This window comes from Antechinus flavipes, chromosome 6 (genome assembly GCF_016432865.1).
Source record: "Antechinus flavipes isolate AdamAnt ecotype Samford, QLD, Australia chromosome 6, AdamAnt_v2, whole genome shotgun sequence".
Lineage (NCBI taxonomy): Eukaryota > Metazoa > Chordata > Mammalia > Dasyuromorphia > Dasyuridae > Antechinus > Antechinus flavipes.
The window spans coordinates 212918213-212942915 of NC_067403.1; the positions used below are offsets into that span (position 1 = coordinate 212918213).

General features: G+C 40.6%; 2 protein-coding genes across 2 annotated transcripts in view; both read left to right on the forward strand.

Annotated features, from left to right (window-relative positions):
• The first annotated feature begins 684 nt into the window (after positions 1-684).
• LOC127540364 (F-actin-monooxygenase MICAL2-like) lies at positions 685-23268 on the forward strand. The gene is made up of 4 exons (XM_051965020.1): positions 685-1541; positions 3420-3598; positions 11718-11792; positions 21232-23268. Exons 1-4 carry the CDS (start codon positions 1519-1521, stop codon positions 21342-21344), a joined length of 390 nt encoding a protein of 129 aa, XP_051820980.1. The 5' UTR covers positions 685-1518; the 3' UTR covers positions 21345-23268.
• The window catches only part of LOC127540362 (F-actin-monooxygenase MICAL2-like), a 57330-nt gene continuing 53869 nt past the window's right edge, over positions 21243-24703 (forward strand). Inside the window, exon 1 of the mRNA XM_051965018.1 lies at positions 21243-21338. The gene's annotated coding sequence lies outside the window, so the exon portion shown is untranslated. The remainder of the gene's footprint in view (positions 21339-24703) is intronic.

A 24703-nucleotide genomic window follows, 5' to 3' on the forward strand; every position in this document is an offset into this window, starting at 1 on the left:
AGTCTCAAAACTGATAGGGCCATCAGAAAACACCCCTTCCTTGTGGTGAAGAATCCAATCTGATGAGTAGAAAGAGAAAGTCCTCTCTAAAGTTGTCCAACTATTGAATTGCAGAGTTGAAACTAGGACCCAGATCTGTCTCCTGACTCCTGTGGTGTTCAAAGTGCTTTTGGTTTATTTTGAAACATTTAGAACTACTGTGAACCTTTAGGAATGACCAGGCTGAACCAGGGAATACCATGTTAACTTTCTCGTCCATTTTTAAACAATCCATAGCAAATATTTAATGCCTGACCAGTTCCCTCTAACATTTATGTGGTGCAATAGATAAGAGTGCTGGGATTACCTAAGTTCAAATCTAGTCTCAGACACTAACTATGTGACCAATTGCTCAATTTCTATTTGCCACAATTTCTCCCTCTGTAAAATGGAGATAATTATAGTACTTACCTCCTAGGGTGGTGGTTGTTGTTGTTGTTGTTGTTGTTGTTGTTGTTGTTGTTGTTGTTGTTGTTGTTGTTGTTGTTGTTGTTGTTGTTGTTGTTGTTGTTGTTGTTGTATGTGTGTGTGTGTGTGGGGGGAATGAAATAATAAAAGTATTTAGCACAGTGCCTGACACATAGTAGGCATTATATAAGCATTAATTATTATTATTTCCTTGGGGGGTGGGGTTGGGGATCACAGGGAATTTGGGTTAAGGTGAGTCTGAAAGAGGAGAAAACATCTAGTGGATAACCAGTCCCATGTATCTCAACATGCTAAGTGCAACCCAAGGAAGTCCAGAGCTTCTTTCTACCAACTAAGCCTGGCACTCCACTTGTTGGCAAGGGCCAAGACTATAGCCTTTCCCCTTTGGATTTTGGATCACTACTGCTGACTCTGTTAGCCTGACCAGCAGAAGTCATAGTAAATATTTTCTGTACAAAATATTTGCTTCTGTGCCCTTTATCCTATAGTCTGTGCCCTCATAGGCCATGTCCCTGGATGCCATATCCACAGCTAAAGCAAACATTGTTATTACCCAGGGCAAGCTCCTGAAATACCCATCTTAAAGAATACATGATGTGCATGATGAGGTACATAGAAGGTGGGTGGAGGATGAGAGGAAGAATATGGAGAGTGGGTCAAGAGCCACTGAAAGGAGGTGAAAGCACTGATGATGGTCACAGAAGAAAAAGAGAACATGTGAGGAGGAGAAGGATGGGGATGGGACCAGATGGGGCCTTCCCTGACCTCCCATTTATCAGAAGACCCTTCTCTTGATGTGATCTCATGTAACTGGAGGACCAAGGCAACAAAAGTGTCAGGTTCCAAGGTGAGCCAACTATTTATTGCTTTGTCTATTTAGCAGATTTTCTCCTCTCAGCAGACGAACCAACCTCCCCTAAAAAGCCAAAGAGCATTCCTGGACCTTGTGATGTGGATGGCCAGAGGGTTTTGTTCCCTGCAGAATGGACTTCTGTGAAAATTGGCCCTGAGGGAGAAGGGAATGAAGATGGCATCCTGGCCATTTGTGTCATGGTCAACAGCGATGGCAGCAGGTCTGTATATTTCCAGGCTGCAGCCATCCCTTCTGCCGGAGAACAGATGAAATTCTGTGACTGGGGGCCTCCTTAGCCTGTGGGCTTCTCCACCCAGAGGAGTGAGTTACGTTGCAGGCAGCGGGCCCAGGCAAGAGAGACCACACAAGCCCTGCTCCACCTCACATGAAGCACATTGTGCCCTAGTGGCTGGCCCTGCAGATCCTTTGGACCCCAGTTCCTTCCCTTCTGTCACTGATGACAACGTCTAGTCAGTGGATCCTGTGTGTGTGTGTGTGTGTGTGTGTGTGTGTGTGTGTGTGTGTAAGACAGACAGACAGAGACACGGAGAGGTAGAGATAGAGACTCAGAGAATCATAGAATCAGGTAGAGACAGATAGAGGTAGACAAATAGACAGACAGATACAGAGAGAGGCAAAGAAGTGAGAAGAGACAGAAAAAGGAGAAAGTCAGAGAGTGAGAGTGGGGGAGAGAGACAGACAGACACAGAGAGAAGGAAAGACAGAAAGAAGAAAAGAAAAAAGGGAGGGAGGGAAGAAGAACGAGAGGAAGGAAAAGATCAGGGAAAGGAAAGAAAAGAAAGGAAGGAAGAGAGGAAGAGAAAGAGAGAGGGAGAAAAAGAGACAGAGAAAGAGAGAGAGAGTGTGTGTGAAAGAGAGTGAGAGAGAGATAACAGCAGCATTAGGCTAAAGGAACTTTATGACTCGTTTGGCAACATTACTTCTCCTCCTCTTCCTCCTCCTCCTCCCAAATTCACATATAACTAATGAATATCAGACATAGGATTTAAATCCAGGCCTTGAAGACTCCAGGTCCAGCCCTCTATCTGCCAGACCGCACTGTGTCTAGCTCCTTAAACACTGATGCCCAGCCTCCTGTCCTCCCAATGCTTCCCCCCACCCATCCTGTATTCGTAATCCTAAATCATTAAGGGAAGGTCTGATAGCTCTGTGTAGAAAAGAACTCAAAGAGAGAAACCTCGCTGACTGTATGATGGTACACTGTAGCCTAAAAGTTATTTTCTTTTGATATTTTGATCACTTTATTTCAATAGAATTGGTTTTTCTTTGTAATTCTGTTATCTAATACATTTAAAAGCATGCTTCTGAGAAGGGCCCTAGGGTTCCCCATCCTGGCTGAAGGCTCTATGACATCTAAAAGGTCAGGAACTTCTGTTCTAATAAGAAGGTCCCAAGCCACATTAGTAGCAAACCGAAGCCTCATGTTTTGTTCTCCCAGTCCCTCCTCTTCCTTCTTCTATTTTGGACTTTTGATGACCCTAAGGCATCTTTTAAAGAAGGCTGGGGAAGGTGGGGTTGGGGGTACAGAGAATGCGTACTCTAGAACTAGAAAGAAGGTACCAACTTACATTGGCGGAGGGAGTTTCCGAGCCATCCTGGAATTCCTTGTCAAGGAAATGACAGTCCCAGTCTCTTTCTCCCCATCCTATCTTTCTAAAATAATTAACAGTTTAAAAGTTTTACTCTTGATTTATTATTATCAGGTCAACCAAAGGATTGAACATTGGCTGAAGAAAAATTTAAACTGCCCCACTGAAATAAGGCAGGGAGAGATCATAGTGAAGGGAGGATTCTCATATTGCTTGGCCCTTGCTTAATATCTCCGGACCTCAGTTTCTCCTTCTATAAAATGATGAGTATAGTCAAAGACCTTTAAGACCCCATCCTGTTCCAAGCCTATGAGCTGGGCTTTTAGGAGCCAGCCAGCATCTTAAAACCTTTTTCAACATCACTGAGAGGTCTGGCATTGAGGTAGGAGACATGTAGGAGTGAATTGGGTCTAAGAGACTAAAGAAACTCAATGAATATAAGCTCCTGGGGACTATTTGGATATATCTTCCTCCCTGTTTTATTACAGCTCTGAGACAGAGTCAGATTCTGGGGGTGATTCTTCCAATACACAGTTTAATGAGGAGAGAGCATCCAGGACTGAACAATTTCCCTGCTCAAAGCCCCTCCAACGTCAAGTTTCCCTGACCATCCCCCAGACCACAAGGACGAGCATTGGGTATCCTGAAGAGTCAAAGGCAGTTAACGGTGAGTGTTTACTCCTTTATTCATTTTACTTTTGCTTTTATTCATTCAGCAAATATTTCCCCAAAGCCATCATGTGCTATAATATACTTTACTCAGTTTTGTTAGAAGAAGAATGATGTGGGAGAGCAGCAAGAGCACTGTTTTTGGAGTCATGGAACCTGGGTCCAAAGCTATGTTCAATTGTTTTTTACTAAGTAACTTGGACCTGATATTTTTTCTGCTGAAAAGGGAAATGGTTAGAGCATATTCCCTCTAAGGACCTTACAGCACAAAACCTAGAGTCTTATGAGACAGAAAATAGGGATTGGATCTGTTTTTTTTATTGATCTAAGAGAACTCCCAGATGAGAGAATTCTCTCTATTGAAGCAGATTGCCACTATCCCTACAATTTCTGCTCTTAGAGATTTGCTCAGAGTACTGAGAAGTTAAATCACTTGAACCAATCACATAGCTAATATGTATCAGAGGAAGACCTTGAACTCAGGTCTCTCTCTTTCTAATGTTGCAAGCCTTCTCCCATGGGGGAAAAAAAAAATCAGAGAAGATGTGAACTACAATTCATCAGAAGAGATAAAACTCACATAAATATCCATGATACAAAGTAGTACATGATATTTGTATAGGAGAGCTACAAAGTACTTTTCGAAGTTCCAACTGAAAGGACCAGACTTTTCAGAGGAGGTGATTTTGAGCTGAGTCTCAAAGGATGGCTTCAAATATTGCCTCTGATAAGTGTTAATGGCAGATAGGGTGGGAGATATATTAATTCTAGACTCAGAAGAACTGAGTTCAAAGACTGCCTCTGATAAGTGCTATCTTTTAGATAACTAACTGTTAAATTTTTTTTAAATTTTCCTTTTTGTTTTTCCTCACATGCTTAAATCTGCTTCTGTGTAATTTCTTCTCCTTTGTAGTCCTGCCCTTTAGGGCCAAGAAGTACAAGTTTATTCCCTCATTCTTGTACAACCCTTCAAATTTTTGAAGACAGCAGTCATTTTCCTTTTCTCCCCCAAGTGTTCTTTTCTCCAATTAAATTCAATTTAATAATTGATCAATTAACTATCTCCTTCCTCCCCTTCCCACTTTACAGGTCTCTTCTTTTGGAGGCTAAATCTCCCTTTTCTTTAAATGATCCTCATATGTAATTTAATTTTTTCACCATCCTGATCCTCTATCTGACTGATATCCCTGTCTCCTCCATGAGTATCCCAGAACTCTAAGTTCAGGAAACCACCTAGACTTTTTTTTACATGAACTGCTATTTAATAGCATCTCTGTCATTCTGTACTTGCCAAGTTGTTTTGTTTTGTTTGGGTTTTTTGTGAAATGTGTAAAGTTTGCAGTTGTTTTTTAAAAATATAGTTCATGTTATTAGAAATGATGTTCTAATAACTAATAATGCTTTTGGATACTCACTCTGTCATGCAGTGTGCTACTTATCCCTCCTATCTGCACATTTGATAAGCACTCCATCTATGCCTTTAGCTATGTCATTGATAAAAATAGGACTAAGTACAGATTTCTGTGGCACTTCACTACAGACCTCCTTCTAATTCGTTATGTAACTCTTCTTTAGTCCTAGTCTTTCAACCAATTGTAAATTCACCCAACTGTGCTTTCATTTAACCCACGCCTCTCCTTCTTATGTACAAGTATAATGTGAGGGATTTTGTCAGGTGCTTCCCTAAAATATTCATAAATTTTGTCGAGCAATTTTGTCTGAGAAGAAAAAAGGTAGGGGGAGGGCGGTAGAAATTAGACTATTTAGATATGACCTCTTTTTAAAAATAAAGTTTTTTTTGTATCTTTTATTTTTACATTCCCTTTGTTTCTAAATACAATCCTTCCACCCTTCCCAACCCCCAAGCCTTTCCTTTTCACTGTTTAACAATCTTAAGTCCTGATACCATTCAGGATTTCCTCATGCTTTTGGATATAACCTGAGAGAATCTTGGGAAAACAGATGGAAGGGTTAGACATATATTTGGACTTGGGCTCAGGAAAACCTGAGTTCAAATCCTGTCTCATTTGTTAACTGTGTCATTCTGGGCAAGTCACTTAGTTGCTGTGTGTCTCAGTTTCCTCAAATATAAAATGGGTGAATAATATCACCTACCTCCTAGAGTTGTGACTTAAATTAAATAATATTTGTAAAATGCTCTGGAAGCCTTAAAGTGATATGTAAATGCTAGCCATTATGTCCTTTAACCTTCTCTTCTTTCTGTCTCTTGTTGGAAGATGGAGACTCTGGGTATGAGATAGGGCAGATGGGATGGAAGGAGGAGCTATTCAGGTAGAGATCTCAAATTTAAAATAGTTCCTATTTATATAACACTTTTTGGTTTATAAAGCACTCTTCATAGGTTAACTCATTTCATCCTCACAAGAATCCTGAGAAGTGCTATTAAACCCACCTACCCCAATTTTCCAAATTAGGGAAAATAAGTCACTGAAAGGTTTATTGATTTGTCCAGAGCTACATAGCAAAGAAGTAGCAGAATTTGGACTAAAACTCAGCTTTCCCAGCTCCTTTTCAAGTTCCTCAGTCTCCCTTCTTCCTGCTTCTAAAGAGAAAAAGCAGGCAGAAAGAATCAATCCAAATGCCTCCTTTTGTCTGTGGGAGCTATAATTTATGGTGCAGGATTGCCCTCTTGTGGCCCAAAGTTGTTTTTCCCCAGTCTAGTCTTCTGGAGACTAAGATGCTTACAGGCCCTTTCTAGGGGTCAGAGAAGCAAAAAAGTAATAGCTATGAGACAGATAAACCAAGGGTGGGGAATATCCTGGCCACGGGCTGTATAAATTCCAAAAATCATTTGCTAAAGGCAACTGCAGGAAATGATGAGCTGAAAATGAGGTACACCAACTTCCCACTGCTTGAATTCTGTAAGTTAATAACTTTGTATGACCCATGAATGATATGAATATCCGAATGGCCCTTGGCAGAAAAAGGTCTCCCACTCCTGTTATAAACAAAAGTTCTTTGAAGGGTCCTTAATAATTTTTAAGAATACAAAGGGATCCTGATACCAAAAAGTTTGAGAAGTTCTGATCTATATTAACTCTCTCATTTTTACAGTAATAGAAACTGAGGCTTAGAACACTGAGAAGAAAAGGATTGACTTGTTCAAGGCCTTCACACAGCAACATAATAAATTCATAACCCAAGTTCTTTGATTCAAATTCTAGATTCTTTCTAATACATTATACTTCCTCCTCAACTTCAGAAATCATCTGTTTTATTCTGCTCATTTTACAAATAGGGAAACTGAGGCCCAGAGATGGCCCACTTACAGGTGCTTTCTGCAGGCTGTCTCTGAAGTGAAGAATAGCTCTGACTAATCCCCAATCTTCTATCCATGAGAAGTCAGGCTGTTGTCCTGAACAGAAGTATGAAAGTTCAGAAGTGGGCAGGGGAAGATAATGGGCTTTATTTTGGGCATGTTGAATTTGAAATGGCTACAGAGCATCCAGTTTAAGAAGGCAGTTAATGATGAAGCTCAGGAGGGAGACTAAGTCTGTATTTATAGATCTAATGTCATGAAACAGGAAAAATAATTGAAGTGATAGTGTGTGTAGGTTTGTGAGAAAGAGACAGACAGACAGACATAGAAAGAGACAGAGACAGACAGATGTAGACAGCAACAGAAGGAGACAGAGACAGAGACAGAAATAGAAGTAGACAGGAGCAGAAAGAGACAGATAGAGACAGAGAAGTAAGAGACAGAGACAGAGAAAGACATATAAAGGGAAAGAGAAAGAAAGGGAGGGGAGATGAGAGGAGGAAGTAAGAGATCTCTCTCTCTCTCTCTTTCTCTCTCTCTCTCTCTCTCGCTCTCGCTCTCGCTCTCGCTCTCGCTCTCTCTCATTCTCTCTTTCTCCCCCCTCTTCTTCCTCCTCCTCCTCCTCTCCTTTGCTCCTCCTCTCTCTCTTTCTCTCTCTCCTTTTCTCCCTCCCTCCTTCCCTGAGGTTCAGAGTAATTTTTTTTTTGTGCTGATTTGCTATACAGAAGCTGAATGTTGTCGTCTTCGGTCTCCTATAGGCTCAAATGACTTATGGAGTGCCATCATTGTAATAAGTCTATTTTGGGCATTCTTAACCTATTTTGTCTCATGGCATTTGTCCCTTTGGCAATTTAGTGAAGCCTATGAACAGATCCCTTCTCAGAATAATGTTTTGAATAATTGAAAAAAAATGCTATTTTCAGTTAAATGTTAGAGAACATAAAGATATACATATATATTTTTGCTGAGGCAATTGGGATTAAGTGACTTGCCCAGAGTCACACAGCTAGGGAGTGCTAAGTGTTTAAGACCAGATTTGAACTCAGCTCCTCCTGACTTCATGGCTGGTGCCCTATCCACTGCACCACCTAGCTACCCCAAGATATAATTTTTATCCAAGTTCCTGGACCTCTTGAAATTCATCCAAGGAAGGACTCTTTGGGGATACATGAACTCCAGGTTAAGAGCCTTTAGGTGTATTATACCAAAATAATTTGAATGTTCCTTAGAGGTCATTTTAAATGGATATATTTATAATGTATATGTATATATAAATACACTTATACATTATATATATATATATATATTTATTTATAACATTAATGTATATACATAATGTGCAAGTATACTAATGTATTTATAATACATTAATGCATGCATATATAGACTGTGTATGTGTTTAAATGTATACACAAATATTTCATCTGGAATAAAATACTAGTATATATGCCTGTGTACACGCATGTACAAATACATATTTGCACACAGATATATTTATATGCATCTATTAAAAATGCAGGAGACAGTCCCAGCTGTTCTGTGTCCTCACAGGACAAAGCAAAGAGAAATCAGTTGTAGCCAAAGGGGTTCAGGTTGGTTCCCAAAAAATCAGGGTGCAGGTAAAAGATTCTGAAAAATAGAATCAGAACCTGATCTTTGATTCAGTGTGGGATGTGAGGAGGAGTCCCGGATGGTTCTGAAGTTTCCCATCTAGGTGCCGGGAAGGAACAGTGACATCAGCAGCCGTGGGGAAGGAGAAGAGGAGGAGCAGGTCTTTGTGGGAGGAGGGTGAGGTCAGTTTGGGGCCCATGGAGAACTTATGCCCAAATTGCTGCACACTAGAATGAGTGACAATGAAATCACCCTTCCCTATGAGTCTTTTAAAAAAGGATTCATTGTCCTCCCGGATCATTTGTTTGGGACCATCTGGGCAGCCGTCTGGAAAGGTTTGGGGAGAGTCCCTGGAACAGAGAAAAGTGCCCTTCTGGGTCAGCTCAGGGTCCTGTCTTGGCCCAAGATGCTGGGAAATGGTTACAAGCAGAGTGAGCTCTCTGCTTTTTTCATTACTCATTGCAGAAGGGCAGAGGGCGGTCTGAAGACAAGGGGGATAGGGAATGGACTTCACGGATCCCATAGAACCCTTCTGGCCAACGGCTGGGAGACATAAAAACCTTTAAAAACCCTTTGTATTTGAGTGCAGGAACATATTTATGTCTCTCTCTGAGTGTCCCCCTGTGCATGTGTGTATGTCAACACCTGTGCCCTACACATTTGTCAATGTACATATCTGTGAGACTGGGGAGGAGGATTCTTGGGGCCATAGGTGAGGAGTATGGGAAAGAGTACTGAATTTGGAGCCAGAGTATCTGGCTTCCTTACTAACTGTGTGCCCTGGGTCTCAGTTTTCTCATTTATAAAATGGTGAGCTAGACAGGATGCATGTTAGGTTTGCTTCCAGTTTTAAATCAGGGGTGCTAAAGTACAATTCTCAAATTCTGCAGCAATGAACCTGGAAACACCCCAATTTTTTGGTTTTTTATGTTGCTTGTAAATAGATATTAAAAATGATCATTTGAGAAAATTTTATTACAAAGGTTCTATTAGAGTTTTAAGTGGAAGGATTTCCCCCCATAGAATGGGGGAGAATAGTTTGAGATCCCCTGTTAGAATTCATTTCCTTAGATTTTGGCCCATATTTGGAGACCCATTTGGGCTTTTGCTTTGCTAATGAGACCTGAAGTGCTGAAAGGAGAATCCTTTTCAATTATATAATCAGTTTAACTTAAAAACTCCTTGATGTACCACCTTTGGATAGGGGGAGAATGTTTCCAATAGTTGTGTTTGCTTCTGATCTATTCGTACTTTTTTTTAATGTCTTAGATTTGTACATGACACAAAACTCATGTATTTAAAAAAAAAAAAAAGGGAGGGGGCATTTAGGTGGCGCAGTGGATAGAAAACTGGCTCTGAAGTTAGGAGAACCTGAGTTCAAATCTGACCTCAGACACTTAACACTTCCTAGTTGTGGGCACCTGAGCAAGTCACTCAACTCCAATTGCCTCAGGAAAAAAAATTGGGACCTGAAAGGTCTCAACAGGCTGAAGCAATTTATCAAAATGACCAAATTTGAAATTTAATATAAATAAATGTAAAATCCTGCATATGGGTTCAAAATATAAACGATACCAATACAGGATAGGCAAGCTGAAACTAGAAGACGTTTCATCTAAAAAAGACTTGGAGGTTTTCGTAGACTGGGAGTTAATAGCATAAGCAGCTAAATAGTACAATGAATGGAGCACTGGGCCTGGAACCAGGAAGGTCTGAGTTCAGATTGACCTCAGACAGTTCCTGACTTTGTGACCTTGGAAAAATCAAGTTATCTCTGTCCACCTCAGTTTCCTCATTTGTAAAATGGGGATCATAATAGCATTGATCTTCCAGGGTTGTTGTAAAGATCAAATAGGATAATATGTGTGAAAATGCTTCACAAACCTTAGGGTATAATTATGACATCCCAAAATGCTCTTGTGATTCTAATCTTCACTAATAGGTGAAAGGGGCATAATGTCCAGACAAGAGATCTACTATTCTAGGTCATTGTCATTTCACATTTGGAGAACTGGGCTTAGTTCTAGAGATAGTTTATGAAGGACATTGGCAAGTTAGAGCATTGCAAAATAAGGCTATCACAGCTGAAATCATGTCCTATGAGGATTAAGATGAAGGACCTAATGATGTTTAATCTAGGGAAGAGAAGGCTTTGGGGAGAGAAAATATTACAGTAGTCTGCAAATATTTAAAGATTTGTCATACTGGATGTATTCTACAGAGAGAAGAACCAAGACCAATACGTGAAAGTTATAGTAGAAAGGAAGAAAACAAGCATTTATTAAGCACTTACTGCATGCCAATCATTGCACTAAGCTCTTTACAAATATTATCTCATTTAGTTCTCACAAAATCCCTATGAAGGAAGTGCTATAATGATCCCTATTTATAGTTGATAAAACTAAGGCAGACAGAAACTCACTTGCTCCAGATCACATACCTAGTGAGTATTTTAACTCAGATCTTCCTTACTCTTGGCCCAGAATTGCCTAATTTTTAGCTCAGTATAAGCCAGAACTTCCTGGTAATCAGAGTTCTACTCTGGAATGGGTGGACTCAGAAAGAGTGAGTTCCTTGTCACTGGAGGTATTTAAGCAGATGCTGAATGATGATTGGTTGGGGGTGTACTTGGGGGGATTATCATCCAGGCATCAGGCTGATGAACTTGAAGATCTTGTCCAAATCTGTGGTTCATCGCTAACTAACCAGCTTGGTAGAACTCTAAGAGTAGCTTTGGAAACAAATCATTTTCCAAAGAAGGTACATGTGGATATCATTCTGTGATTGGATTGAATTGTCCATATTTAGAAGAGGGGAGACCCTTTATTGACAGATAATAATAATAATAATAATAGATGACATTTATAGAGTATGTGCCAGGTACTTTACAGTTATTATTTCCTTTGATCTTCACAACAACTCTTGGAAGTAGATGCTATTATAATCTCCATTTTACAGATGAGGAAACTGAGGCAGAGAATGATGTGATTTGCCCAAAGTCACACAGCTAAGAAGTATTCATATCTGAACTCAGATCTTCCTACTTCTAAACATTGTACCCCCTAGTCTGTTCCAAGGTAGAGGGAAAAAGTGGGGTTCCATGTCAGAAAACGTTTAACATCTGTACCCAAACCATAGGGGACAGAGTTTCATATTTTTTTTTCTGAGCATCGGGAGAAAGAACCCTTTGCTTGGTTACTAATTGACTTTTCCTATCCTGCCACAGCTCTGCAACGGGCCCATAGCCTCCAGCATCCAGCTTCAAACAGACACCAAAACTGGAGAAGAAAATTCCAAGCCAGTAAGTCATTCTCTGTCACCCGGTGTGGCGGCAACTTTCTGTTCATTCTTTAAGACCAGCTGCCTCATTTCCCATCCCCTTCCTCTCTTCAGAGATTGAGGACAGAAGGAAGGGGCTGGGGGCGGGTTGGGGGGATGATTTTCTTTGTGTCTGTGCAAGGCCAGATGGGGAATCAAACCTGCCCTGACTCTGGAAACATTCCCTCTTCACTTGCTATCCCCCATCCCCATACACCTCTCAAAGAAAATCACTGCATTGGGGCTGCATCCTTGAGGATGGAGGGAAGCAAGGGTAGGGGTAAAGTGACAGCTTCATGTAAGTTTATGCAAATTGTATGAAAATGAGCAGAATTTGAGCTCCTTTAAACATATTATTGAATAATAGAAATTGAACATGGATAGTGCATACAACCAAACTTCTTTAGACATTTGAATTAATTTATTTCAGTGCAAAAACAATTCTTCAGTGCTTCTTTCTAAGACTCAAGTCCTCATTGGCCCTCTTTTCAAAAAAACAGACCTAGCCAAATTCAAATCAGCAAACATTTATTAGACATCTACTGTATGTTGGATGAAAGATAAGAGAGAGACAGAGACAGAGATAGAAAAAGAGAGAGAGAGAAAACACAGAGACATAGAAAGGGATAAAAAGAGAGAGACCGAGACAGAGAGACAAAAAGACACAGAGAGAAAAACACACAGAGAGACACAGAGACAGAGATGGAGAGAAAAAGAATTATTACCCTCACGGAATTTGTATTTTACTAAATCGGTGCAGCACATATACATATAAATTATTTTAAGAGATATAAAAATAAATACCAAATTTTTGGGGGAGAGCAGAATTAGCAACTGGGACATTAGGAAAGCAGACAGAGCTATCCAGCTTACTCCCTGGTATAAAGTAGAGGGAAGGTGGTACTTCAGAGGCCAGCAATGTTTTCTGGAGATGCCCCAATTTCCCCATTTATAGAAAGAGAGGTTTAGATTAAGTGACTCCAAGATCGAATCTATGAGCTGAAATTCCTAAATCTACCTACTAGGGGCAGTCTGGCCTCCTCATTAGCTATAGGATAGTTAGGTTAGAACAGAAATGACATAACCGAGATTACCACAAGGCTCTTCCCACTCCCCCTGCCCCACCAAAAAAACAAAGGAAAAAATCCCTAAGGAACAAAATTGTTTTTTTCTTCCATTCCAACTCCCTGAGTTGTTCATGGAAGCAGGAGGGAGGAGGCAGGGCGGGAGGGATGATTCACATAGCACTGTCAGCAATGACCCCCTTCCCACACCAGCCTTCGAGGGTCACTAGTCACACAGACCCCCTCTCTCTCTCCAAGTGTTTGACACCCACTTATGTTCTGACTTTTCCACCCACTCCAGCCTGAGAACCTGAGCCAGAACAAATGGCAACTGTTGTCCCAAAGTGAGACTGGGCGGCAGACCAGCAGAGAGGGGACGGCCCCATCCTGCCCTTTAGGCTTCCTGGAGCTCAGTGGCCAGAACAGTTGCCCAGTGGGACTGGGGTACCAGCATTTTGTGTTGGTGGGGCCCCACCTCCCCCTCCTAAGAGTGCTTTGGGATGTAAAATAAACACTTCATGTTGAGAATCAGAGATTTTGAAAGGATTCTTAAATATCTAGATCAGCCCTTCTTTCATAAAGGGAGAATAGAAATTCAAAGAGATGACAAAGTCATAGAGGCAATCTGTGACAGTGTCAGAACTAGAACCCAAACCTCTTGCCTCCCAGGTTGTGTTTTTTTTAATCAAAAAAGGTTCATTAATACCTTTTTAATATCATTATTATATCTCAACAACCCATTTTCTTGCAACAAATTCCTGCATTTAAAGAAATTCAAAGAGATGACAAAATCATAGAGACAGTCTGTGACAGTGTCAGGACTAGAACTCAAACCTTCTGCCTCCTAGTTTGATTTTTTTTTTAATCAAAAAAAATTCCATTACTGCCTTTTTATATTATATTATATTATATCATATTATATATATAACATATATACTGCTTATATATATTATATTATATACTGCCTTTAAATATTATTATATTTATATATTATATATTATTTATATATATATATTTATATTACATCTCAGAAACCCATTTTCTGTAACAAATTCCTGCATTTAAACAAAACAAAGCAACCCACCAATCACATCTAAAAATGTATTCCCTGTTCCCTACTACCATGTTGGTGAGAAATGAGAGACAAGTTAGAATCTGTTATTCTTTATACCATTCTGATTAAAATCAATAAAAATTAAGATTGTAAAGAAATTGAGACCCAGAGGAATGGTCATATAGTCATGCAGATAGTGAATAGTTTTCTGACTTCAAATTCAGTCTACTCTTCCATCCCTACTGCACTCATTGAGATTTTTTCAAAATCTAAAATCCTATATTCCTATGATCGGTAGAGGTAAGCTTCTTGAGGGCAGGGGCCTTCACTTTTGTATTTGTATGTGTACTGGAGTGCCTGGCAAGTAGATATTTTATAAATCTTTGCTGATTGATCCATCTATAAAATGGGAGTGATGCCTAAAGTAATTCACGGAATTGTGGGTAAAAGAAGCGGGAACAAATGTTACTTGTTATTCTTTGTGTAACCTAAAGAGTAACTTAAATGTTACTCTTGTGAAGAGGTGCAATGACTTGAATTTCAGAACAGAAGAGATAAGAATATTGCTTACCGAATTCAGAAAAGCATCAATTTAATCTTGGGAGACAAATCTCACATGCCCTACTCCAAATGCAACATGTCTGGGACTTCGGAGGTACCTGAATAGTTAGTTATTCAGTGGAACTAGGAGAAGCTTTTCTGTGGGGATGTTTGCTCTCCATGATCTGAGTTACCATCTTGGGATGGTGTTAGAGAGCAGTCAGAGGGAGGAAAGGGTTGAGTATAGGTCAGAAGAGACAGGATGCGGGTTTAGACTTCAAGTATGTGTGTGGGAGGCAAGGAGACAGACAGGCAGACACAGATGGTCTGGGACTCTCAAGTTGCCATACAATGGTCAAGCAGTAGGTGTCTTAAACCTTCCAGAAGGAAACAGAGCAGCTGCTCGGTGAGATAAACAATCATACGATTGTAAATTTAATTCTGGAAGTCCGGCTTCTCTTAATTTACAGATAAGAAAACTGACACTCGGGGTTGTAGGTGACCCAGTAGCCAAGCTTGGATTGAATTTCAGGTCGTCTGATCCCAAATCGAAATGTTGATGTACAATATGGGGTCGGCATCATTGGGTGCTTTATAAACATCTGTTAATTGATGAATCATTCAATAATGTGGGATAATGCTTACACAGAATGTTTGTGAGTAAAACAGGATAGAATTAAGGCAGGACATTGATCAGGGCTTTGTTAACTTAAGTTCCTACAAAGAAAGCCAAAGAGATTGCCATCTTGTCCTAGGGATCCCAACATATAATTTTACCAGTGTGTATAGATAGATAGATAGATAGATAGATAGATAGATAGATAGATAGATAGATAGATTGTTGTTGCTAAGGCAATTGGGGTTAAGTGACTTGCCCAGGGTCACACAGCTAGGAAGTGTTAAGTGTTTGAGGCCAGATTTGAACCCAGGTCCTCCTGGCTTCAGGGCTGGTGCCCTATCCACTGCATCATCTAGCTGTTCCCCAACATATATTTTTTAAAAGATCTGGAGGATTTGGTAGACTTCAAGCTTAATAATTTTTATGAACATTATTTTTTAAAAAGCTTTTTATTTTTCAAAATATACGCATGGATAATTCTTCGACATTAACCCTTGTAAAACCTTGTGTTCCAATTTCCCTCCCTTCTCCCCCCCCTCCTCTAAATGGCAAGTAGTCCAATATATGTTAAACATGGTAGAAATATATTTAACATTATTTTTTAATTTAAAATTTGTACTACATAGATCCAGAGGATTTAGTAGACCTTCAGCTTAATAACATTTATTAAGTCAATAGTGTGAAAAGTCAACCCAATCAATTAGTAAACATAATTTCTACTATGTATCTTTCTGAGTTCAAATCTGGCCTCAGACACTAATTGTATGATCCTGGACAAGTCACTTAGTCCTATTTGCCTCAGTTTCCTCATCTGTAAAATGATCTGAAGAAAAAAATGGCAAGCCATTCTAGTATCTTTGCCAAGAAAACCCAAAACAGGATTACGAAACATCAAACTGAAAAACAACAAGAAGACCTAAAATAGGACCATGAAAAGTCAAACTGAGAAACAACTGAACAGCAAATGTGCCAGGCACTGTATTGAGCAATGGGGATATAAAAAAAGGGGCAAAAGACAGTTCCTACCCCAAATGAACTAACAATCTAATAGCCTCAAAGCGAGTCCATTCTTAGGCTATACTAAGAGACAAGAAGGGAGTAGGGAAATTCAGGCAATGTAAAAACAAAACTTATCAATAAATATATATTCTTTTTTTTTTTTTTAAAGAAAGACAAGTAGCACACATCACTCTGTTGTACTCTACCTCAGTTAGACCCTATCTGGAGAATGGAGCTCAGTTACTGAGCATCAGGTTTTAGGGGCAATACTGACAAATTGAGACATTCAGAGGAGGATGGTGTGATGTTTCTAGTTAATGTTACATGAGGATGGGTTGGAGTTAGCAGGGCCAAGGGCCCCTGATGATGGGGCTGGCAGGCTTCAGACACTGGCAGGGCTGTCATGTGGAACAAAAAATTAAGTGGTTGTTCTTGGCTCTAGAAGGCAGAACTTACAGGGAACAAAATTTGGGTCCCAAGGTTGAGGAAAGACTTCCTAATGATTAGCATTGCCCCAAAGTGAAACGGTCTGCCTTGGGGGACAGGGATGGCAAGTTCTCCTTAAATTGAGCTTTTCCCCAGAGATGTGATGACCTCTTATTTGTTAGAAGCACTTGGAGAGGGGGAGGAATTCTTGATCTAGTAGGGAGTTAGGCATTAAAGTTCCTTCTGGTCATTTAGTCTATGAAATGCCATGTAATAATGGTTTGGGAGTGGCTGGATGGCAGAATGGATAGAACACCTGAAAGACTTGAGCTCAAATCTGGTCTCAAACACTTAACACTTATTAGCTGTGTGGCTCTGGGCAAGTCACTTAGCCCCAATTGCCTCAGCAAAAAAAAAAAAAAAATGGTTTTTATGTGAGCTCCCTTTAAGATGAGAGGAAGAAAGCAGTTGCAGTTGGGGAGCTATTCCATGAGAAAGCCTGAGGACACAGTCCCACTGGACATGGGAGTCAGCCAGGAAAAGAGGAAGGGAGAAAGATGGGGAGCCGGGAAGGAAGGAGGCAAAAGTTGAAGACTCCTCCACCCAGGTCAGCTTTGGGAGCCCAGAGAATGGTCAGTCTGGGGTTTTGGAGGAGCTGCCCAGAGCTCTGAGGGTGGCCTCCAGAGGGAGCTCCAAGGCTTCAGGAAGATGTTTCCAATGGCTCCAACAGGGACAGCTCTGAGGCTTTGGGAAGCTGGAGCTGCACTGGAAAGTTGGCTTAGGGCAGGGAGGCAGGGTTTGGCTTCCTCTGGGAGAAGGAGGATGGGAGGAGAAGGGAGGGGTGAAACAGAGCGGGCCAAGGACAGGGCAGCTCCTTCTGGGTCATGGACCAAGTCATCAGAGAACCTGCTGAAGACTGGGACTGACCCCTTGACCAGTGGGGACCCTGGAGCAGAGAGAGGGGCATTGGAGAGAGGGAGGAGGGCAGGGACCCTAGATTGGGGGGGAGGGTGTGGCCACAGAAATGGATGGGATCAAGAGCAGCTGCCTACAGTGGTTGGAAAAAAGTTCAAAAAAAGTTTTAAGGCTCAGAAAGGGAACACTTCATCTATCAAGCAGGAACGAAAGACCAGATAGTGGACATTTGAGGAACCCCCTTTGGGAACTGACAGGAGGAAGCTTGGTCTGCTAACCAGAGGAACTTTTGCCCACAATACTGGCCCATTATTCCTAGAAATGCAGCCCTTTCAGAGGTGGCAAGTCATCTTACCCACCTCTGAACTTCAGTTTTCCTCACTTGTCAAATGGGGCCAACATTCTCACTGGATAAAGCTAAAGGAAGTCATGTCATAAATGTAAAGTCTTTTAGAAAAGTTCAATAAGCATTTTTGTAATGCATCAGGCACTGTAAAGTGCCAGAGATACAGAGATAAAAATGAAATAATCTCTGTCCTTCCTCCTCTAAAAATTTATTGAGGTAGAAGGAATATCACACAGTATTTACATATGGGTATATAAATTATATTAAAAGTATAGGGACAGTGCTAGGGAGGTAAGGGAGAGGGACAGGGAAATGGGGGAGGGGGAAGATGGAGGTCTCTACAGGTTAGAGGGCTTAGATCTGATTGAGGGAGTAGCTGAAGCAACTGTCAAAGAGAGAATCAGAGAAAATGGACTTAAAATTGACTAAACATCAGTGGATAGATTACCAACCTTGGAGTCAGGACATCTGAATTTAAACCCCATCTCTGATATCCTAGGTTGGTGACTCTGAATAAAGTTATTTTAACCTCATTCTGCCTTCTTTTCCTCATCTATAAAATGGGGATTTTAAAAATCACTCCTCCTCAAAGGATCAGGGACCCAAACAGGCAACCTGGAACTGAACTTAAGCAGAGAGAGGATTGTGGGAACTGAGTGGGAATCACAACGTACTATTTTCACCTCTTTTGTTGTTTGCTTGTATTTTGTTTTCTTTCTCATTTTTTCCCTTTTGGATCTGATTTTTCTTATGTAGCAAGATAACTGTATAAATATGTATAGAAGAATTGCATATGTTTAACATATATTGGAATACTTGCCATCTAGGGGATGGGGTGGGAGGAAGGAAGGGGAAAAGTTGAAATACAAGGTTTTGCAAGGGTGAAGGTTGAAAATCATCAGTGCATATATTTTGAAAATAAAAAAGTTTTAATAAAAAAAGATAAATGTAAGCTCCTCAAGACCAAAGAGTCTTATTTTCGTATTTATATCCCTAACACTTAGCTTAGTGCTTGGTGTAGAGTAAGCCCTAAATAAACGTTTTTTATTTAATCATTCATTTCTTTCCAACTTATATCCTGTCCTCCTGTGACTCATATAAGCCAGAATTGGAATGCTTGAACCCTAATTTTTGAACCTGATCTATGACTCTTTTCACTCCCCTCACTCACCATCCTCCTGTGTTAAGATGCCCCCTGAAGCAGAGGCAGGAGAACGGACTGTGGAAGGGGGGTCCTTGACAGAGGCTTTGGGAGTTGGACTCTTACCTGCTATTCCCTCCTTGGGGAGAGTAGAGAAGGCAAGCAGAGACAGCAGCCCCAGTATTCTCAAGAGTCTTCCCTGTGGGAGAAGAAGGGGGGTGGAAAGAGAGGAGGAGGAGGGCCCTGGCAAGTGCCTGGGGCTGTAGGCAGGAAGAGCAATAACAATTGATTCATAAATCTTAGTGTGCGGGAGGAATTGGTCCAATTGCCTTTTTAGGTCAGAACACATTCAAATGCAGACTGGGCAGGAGGCCTGGGTGGAGTGGGTGGCCAGCCTCCACCCCCACAGCTGCTGGGGAGACTAGGAGGGGGTGGGCAGGAGGAGTCCTCCCCAGGAGAGGGGGCCTGCAGTGCCTTGTACCAGGCCACTGTCTCCTTACTCACCTTCCAGCCTCCTCCCTCTCCCATCTCTGGGAAGGCTATAAGACAATTGCAGAAAAAGACTGAAATCACCTGGATTTGCCTCCACCGTCCCCAGTCAAAAAGTGGACAGCCCTCCTCTGAAGGATTCACATGTGTGAATCTCATATATAGGGCAGATAATGGGCTACTTCTTTGAGTGAGAGAGAATGAAATGAGTGTGGAAGAGACATGCAAGCCTGTAAAACAGAGAAAATGAGCAAGGGAGGGAGGGTGCCCTAGAGAATGAGGGAGATTGGGTGTTGGGGAGAAAATGACGGGGAGATGGATGGGGAAGAATGAGAGAGAAAAAATAACTGAGGAAAAAGTGTGTGTGTGAGTGAGAGAGAGAGAGAGACAGACAGACAGAAAGATAGAGGAACAGAAAGAGAGAAATAGGGAGATAGAGAAAGAAATAATAAGAAAAAATGTGTATGAGAGATAGACAGAGATAGAGACAGATACAAAGAAAGACAGACACACACATGGAGAGAGATAGAGGTATAACAGATAATGATATAGAGAAAGTGAGACAGGGAGAGGGAAATGGTGAGAGAGAAAAATAACAAAAATGTGTGTGAAAGACAGAGACACACACAGAGATGGGGGGTGGGGAGAGACAGAGACACAGGGTGACAGATAATGAGACAGAAAGTGAGACAGGGAGAAGGGAGAAAAAGAAAAAAATATGTGTGTGTACTTGAGAGAGAGACACACACAGAGACAGACAGACAGATGTGTGTGCACACAGAGAAACAAACGGGGAAAAAGAGATAGGGAGAGTCACAGTGTGACACAAATAACAAGACAAAGTGAGATGGAGAAAGATAGAGAAAGACAGGAAAGGAGGGAGAGAAAGAGAGATATAGAGAGGAGGATGAGGAAGAAGAGGAGGGGACAGAGGCAGAGACACAAGAGAGACAGAGAGAATGCTCATTCAACTGAGTGCCTGGGAAGGGGGGGAAGTGAGGGAGAGAACACAAACTAATGAGACTACGGGTATGAAGCAACTGTCATTCAGGTCATTTAAAATTCCCTAATGACTAAATTAATGACAAATTAACTTCCTCTTTGTGCTGCTTTTGAATGATAGTTTCCATTAGGAGTCCTGCCTCTTCCCAGTTCTGGGGCTATAGTCCTGGCTTACTGGGCTAGTCCTGTGGGAACAACTCCTCCCCTAGGCGGTCAGCCCCTTCCCCCTCCCCCCTGCTTGGACAGGGGCTTTGCCTCCCGCCCTCTCCTACTCCTCTCCCCTACTCCACCATTATGTTCATTTTCACACTCCCTATTCTCCCATAGACCTTCTGCTTAGATTGGACTGGCAGCAAACACCTTCAACCTGTGGTTACCATTGCTTTTTCTCTATGTTCCCTGCATTCTGGGAAAAATATTATGTCAGCATCCTGTCAAAAGACATGAGGTATTTTCAAAGTGGTTTAATAAACTACTCCCCCCTCAATCCTAACAAATCCGCAGACTTATTTTTTTCTTTGTTATATTTATGTTGATAAGATATTTAATCAAACCTTCCTGATTCTACCATTCATTCTCATTATAGAAGTTCAGATTATAAGAGACTTCAGGAGATTGGCATAATATCCAGTAATATCTGGGTCCTTGATCCCCACAACTCTGAGCCATTGGGATGCAGGGGTCCTATGTGCCTGATAACCAGCTTGATCCCTACCACTGTCCATTCTTCCTCCCTCTTTCCTCTCCCTTTCTTGGGGATAAACTCTTCCTCTACCATTTATTTTTTAGTAGAGCTATTCTAACACACATCATTCTTTCCCATACAGATCTGACATCACTGAATGGTAAGAAATCCACACTATCTTCCAAAGACCCATATTCTTCCTCAGCTTCTGGTTCTGGGAATCCTTCTGGTGATGTGCCCTTGCCTCAGGTATGACCACCGAGATGTTTATGTGATACCCATTCTTTGCCTTTCATTGCTGTCCAGGCAGAGTGAACAACCCAGAACAATAAGGGGGAAGATAAGGAGTTAATCTCTAACATTCATTACTAGTGTAGCTTTGAGTCATTTTATTCAGTTCCTCTGCCCACCCACCCCCACCCCCAAACATGCACAGAGTTGACACCAGTATTATTGTCTTAAGACAATAATCCTTGTGGTAAGTTGTCTCTGATACATATCAAACAAAACATTCTTTCTTATAGGAACCATAATGCAACAAGATACTTTTTAAATCCTCCTTTCAGATGTCAAGGGCGATAATTATCCTTCAAAAAGATCAAAGACCCCCAAACTTCTAGATGATATGATTTGCTGAGCATTGACCAGCAATGGTGACTTTTTGAATAATGGGACAAATTCAGGAAAAGAAATCAAGAAGAACTGAAGCATAAGAGACGATCACTGCCTGATGGGAGATTTGGATTGAGACTTCCTTGTCTAAGGAAGAGACCTTTGCCCCTTTCCACCCTTCCAGCCCTGCCCTCACATGTCTGTGTTCTGTATGTCTACTCCTGTATTTGGTATCTATCCCTGCCCTCCTCCTATTTTCTCCTCCTGTGTTTATGTCCAGCCCCCAATGTTCTTCTTCTCAGTCCCATCAGGCTCCAGCGTGGCTAACCTCAACTTGTATGTGCTTCTTCCTGCTCTCACTTCATCATCAGAGCATGGCAAGAGGCCCTTTTTCTGTCTCTTTTTCTCCCTTCCTTTCTTCCCCATGCCCACAAGCAAATTTGCATTAAGCAAATTGCTTTATAGAGGTCTGCAGAATGGTCTGTTTAAGTCAAGTGAGAACAGTCTGTGGTGCTATTGTCTTGAAAGGTCTGAAGTGATGGGCTCACTTAGAATGAGATTTTGAAAAGTTCTGTCTGAGTCTGATGGCACAACTCTAACCAGCAGGTCAACCATACCAATAGAGAGTCATTCAAAAAAGCCTATATTTGCCATTTCCTCACAAACAAATACATTTTACCTATTGTTTGACAAGAAAAATAATAAAATAGTTCAAAATTACATGCAACAGTATTTGCTGTGGCTGTTGCCATGGTAAAGACCATAATAAAGATCATGGTGAAACTAATAAAGAATATTCCTGGGGACAGATGTCCAACATCATCCTGATGGACTTACCCTGAAAAGGATATTGACTCATGGAAAGGCATTGGAAGCTTACAACAATGTCATGATAATAATAATAACAACCTTGAATGCCATATTGTCTAATTAAAGGCAGCCAAAAGCAACACATATAATAGACCTCAGGGTAGAGAGGAAGTGTATGAGAGCAAATAAGTTAATCAATAACTAAAGAAAATGCTGAAAGATGAAAGTGATATAAGGAATCAAAACAATGCAAAGAACAAATTCAGCATCAATCAAAGACTGTACTACAGAATTGTGAGAAGCAAAGAAATCAGAGAGAAAAGAGAACTCTTAAGATAGAGGATGTGGGGAAATGCTGGTTGTCTAATGATGAATATGCAAGTTGGATCAAGCATGAAACAGAAAACTTGTGTACTATAACTACAATGGACAACAGAAATTATTATGTCAAGGAAAGTGACTGAAACTCTAGCTTCTGTGCAAAGCTAGAAAGTGGTGGGGCAGATAAGATCAAATTATTGATACAAATGTTTCATAGCAGCACTTGAATTTCTAGCAAAAAAAAAAAAAAAAACAACAACAACTTTACCAGCTTCCTTTCAGACATGAGTCTGATCCCACCTTTCTTAATAGAACAGATTATTACTTATATTATCCAAAGATGAGAACACCAACTATTCCTCAAAATATAGGCCAGTTATACATTAGCTATTTTATATAAATGATTGTGGTTCATGAGAGAGAGAGAGAGAAAGAGAGAGAGAGAGAGAGAAGAAAAAGAAAAGAGAAGAGAGAGAGGAAGGAGGGAGAGAGAAGAGACAGAGACAGGAGAGAGAGAGAATGAGAGAGAGAGAAGAAAGAATGGAAGAAGGGGTGGATGAAGGAAGAAAAAGAAAAAAAAGGAAGGAAGAAAGAAATAAAGAAAGGAAGGAAGGAAGGAAGGAAGGAAGGAAAAAAAGAAGGAAGGAAGGAAGAGGGAGGGAGGAAGGAAGGAAGAGAAAAGAAAGCATTCTAAGAAGTTTTAGAACAGCAAAAGCCAACTTGGTATTGGTATTATTGAACATGTCACATCAAAGCTCCAAAGGCCTTTACAAAGCCTTTGTCTCAATTCTGCACACCTACACATGCCACAGATTTATTGTAAAAACCTAACTATGGGAATACTAGATCATTTGATGTCAACATACAAAAGTGCTCTCTGAAACATGGCACAGGCACAATCACAGTAAGAATAGTTTATATAAATTGTGGTATTTTCCAGAAAGATAGTTCAAGCTGGTTATGATTCTGCATAACTTTAAAACCCATTACCATCTTTCCTGAAAAGAAGTGAATTTAAGTCTTACATCAAAAAAAGTTTCACTTATACATTTTATTAATCACTTAATCACAAAGATGGTATCAGATTATATGGTTGTGCTAAAAATTAATATCGAATAGCTCCTTCATACCTTGGAAATTTTCTTCTATGACATAAAAATATCATTTAAGACTTGACAACTGTAAAATTCTTTTTTTTATTTTTATTTATTTTTTTTAACTGTAAAATTCTTAATGTGCACATTAAGAATTTCTTTCTTTCTTTTCTGTGCACAGAAAAAATAGAGGAAGACTGCGAGCTTGAATCTGGAGATAAAATTGAACCAATAGCCAAAGGCGATATTGACAGATACACTAAATAATAATTTTCTGCACCAGTATAGTAGTCAACAAAACATTCAACACAAAAGGATCACAGTAGGTTGGTGACTTGTCCCCAAGATCATTTTTATCTGAACACCATCAAATAGAATAAGTCTATAGTTGATCATCATAGGGTCATTGAATGGAAGGGACCTCAGAGGAAAGCTAGTCCAATCCTAGTGTTTTTCCAGATAAGGAAATTGAGGCCCAGAGAGGCTAAGTGATTTAGGGAACCAAAGTTGAATAGGTAATAAGCATCAGAAATGGGATTTAAAGACTGATGTTTTGACTTGAAAACTAGTCATCTTTCTACTCTCACTTCAGTTCAGTCATTTTTCAGTCATGTCCAACTCTTCATGATCCCATTTGGGATTTTCTTGGCAGAGATATTGGAATGATTGCCATTTTCCTCTCCAGCTCATTTTACATGTGTGGAAACTGAGACAAACAGGTTAAGTAACTTGTCCAGGGTCACACAGCTCTAAAGGATCTGAGGTTGGATTTGAACT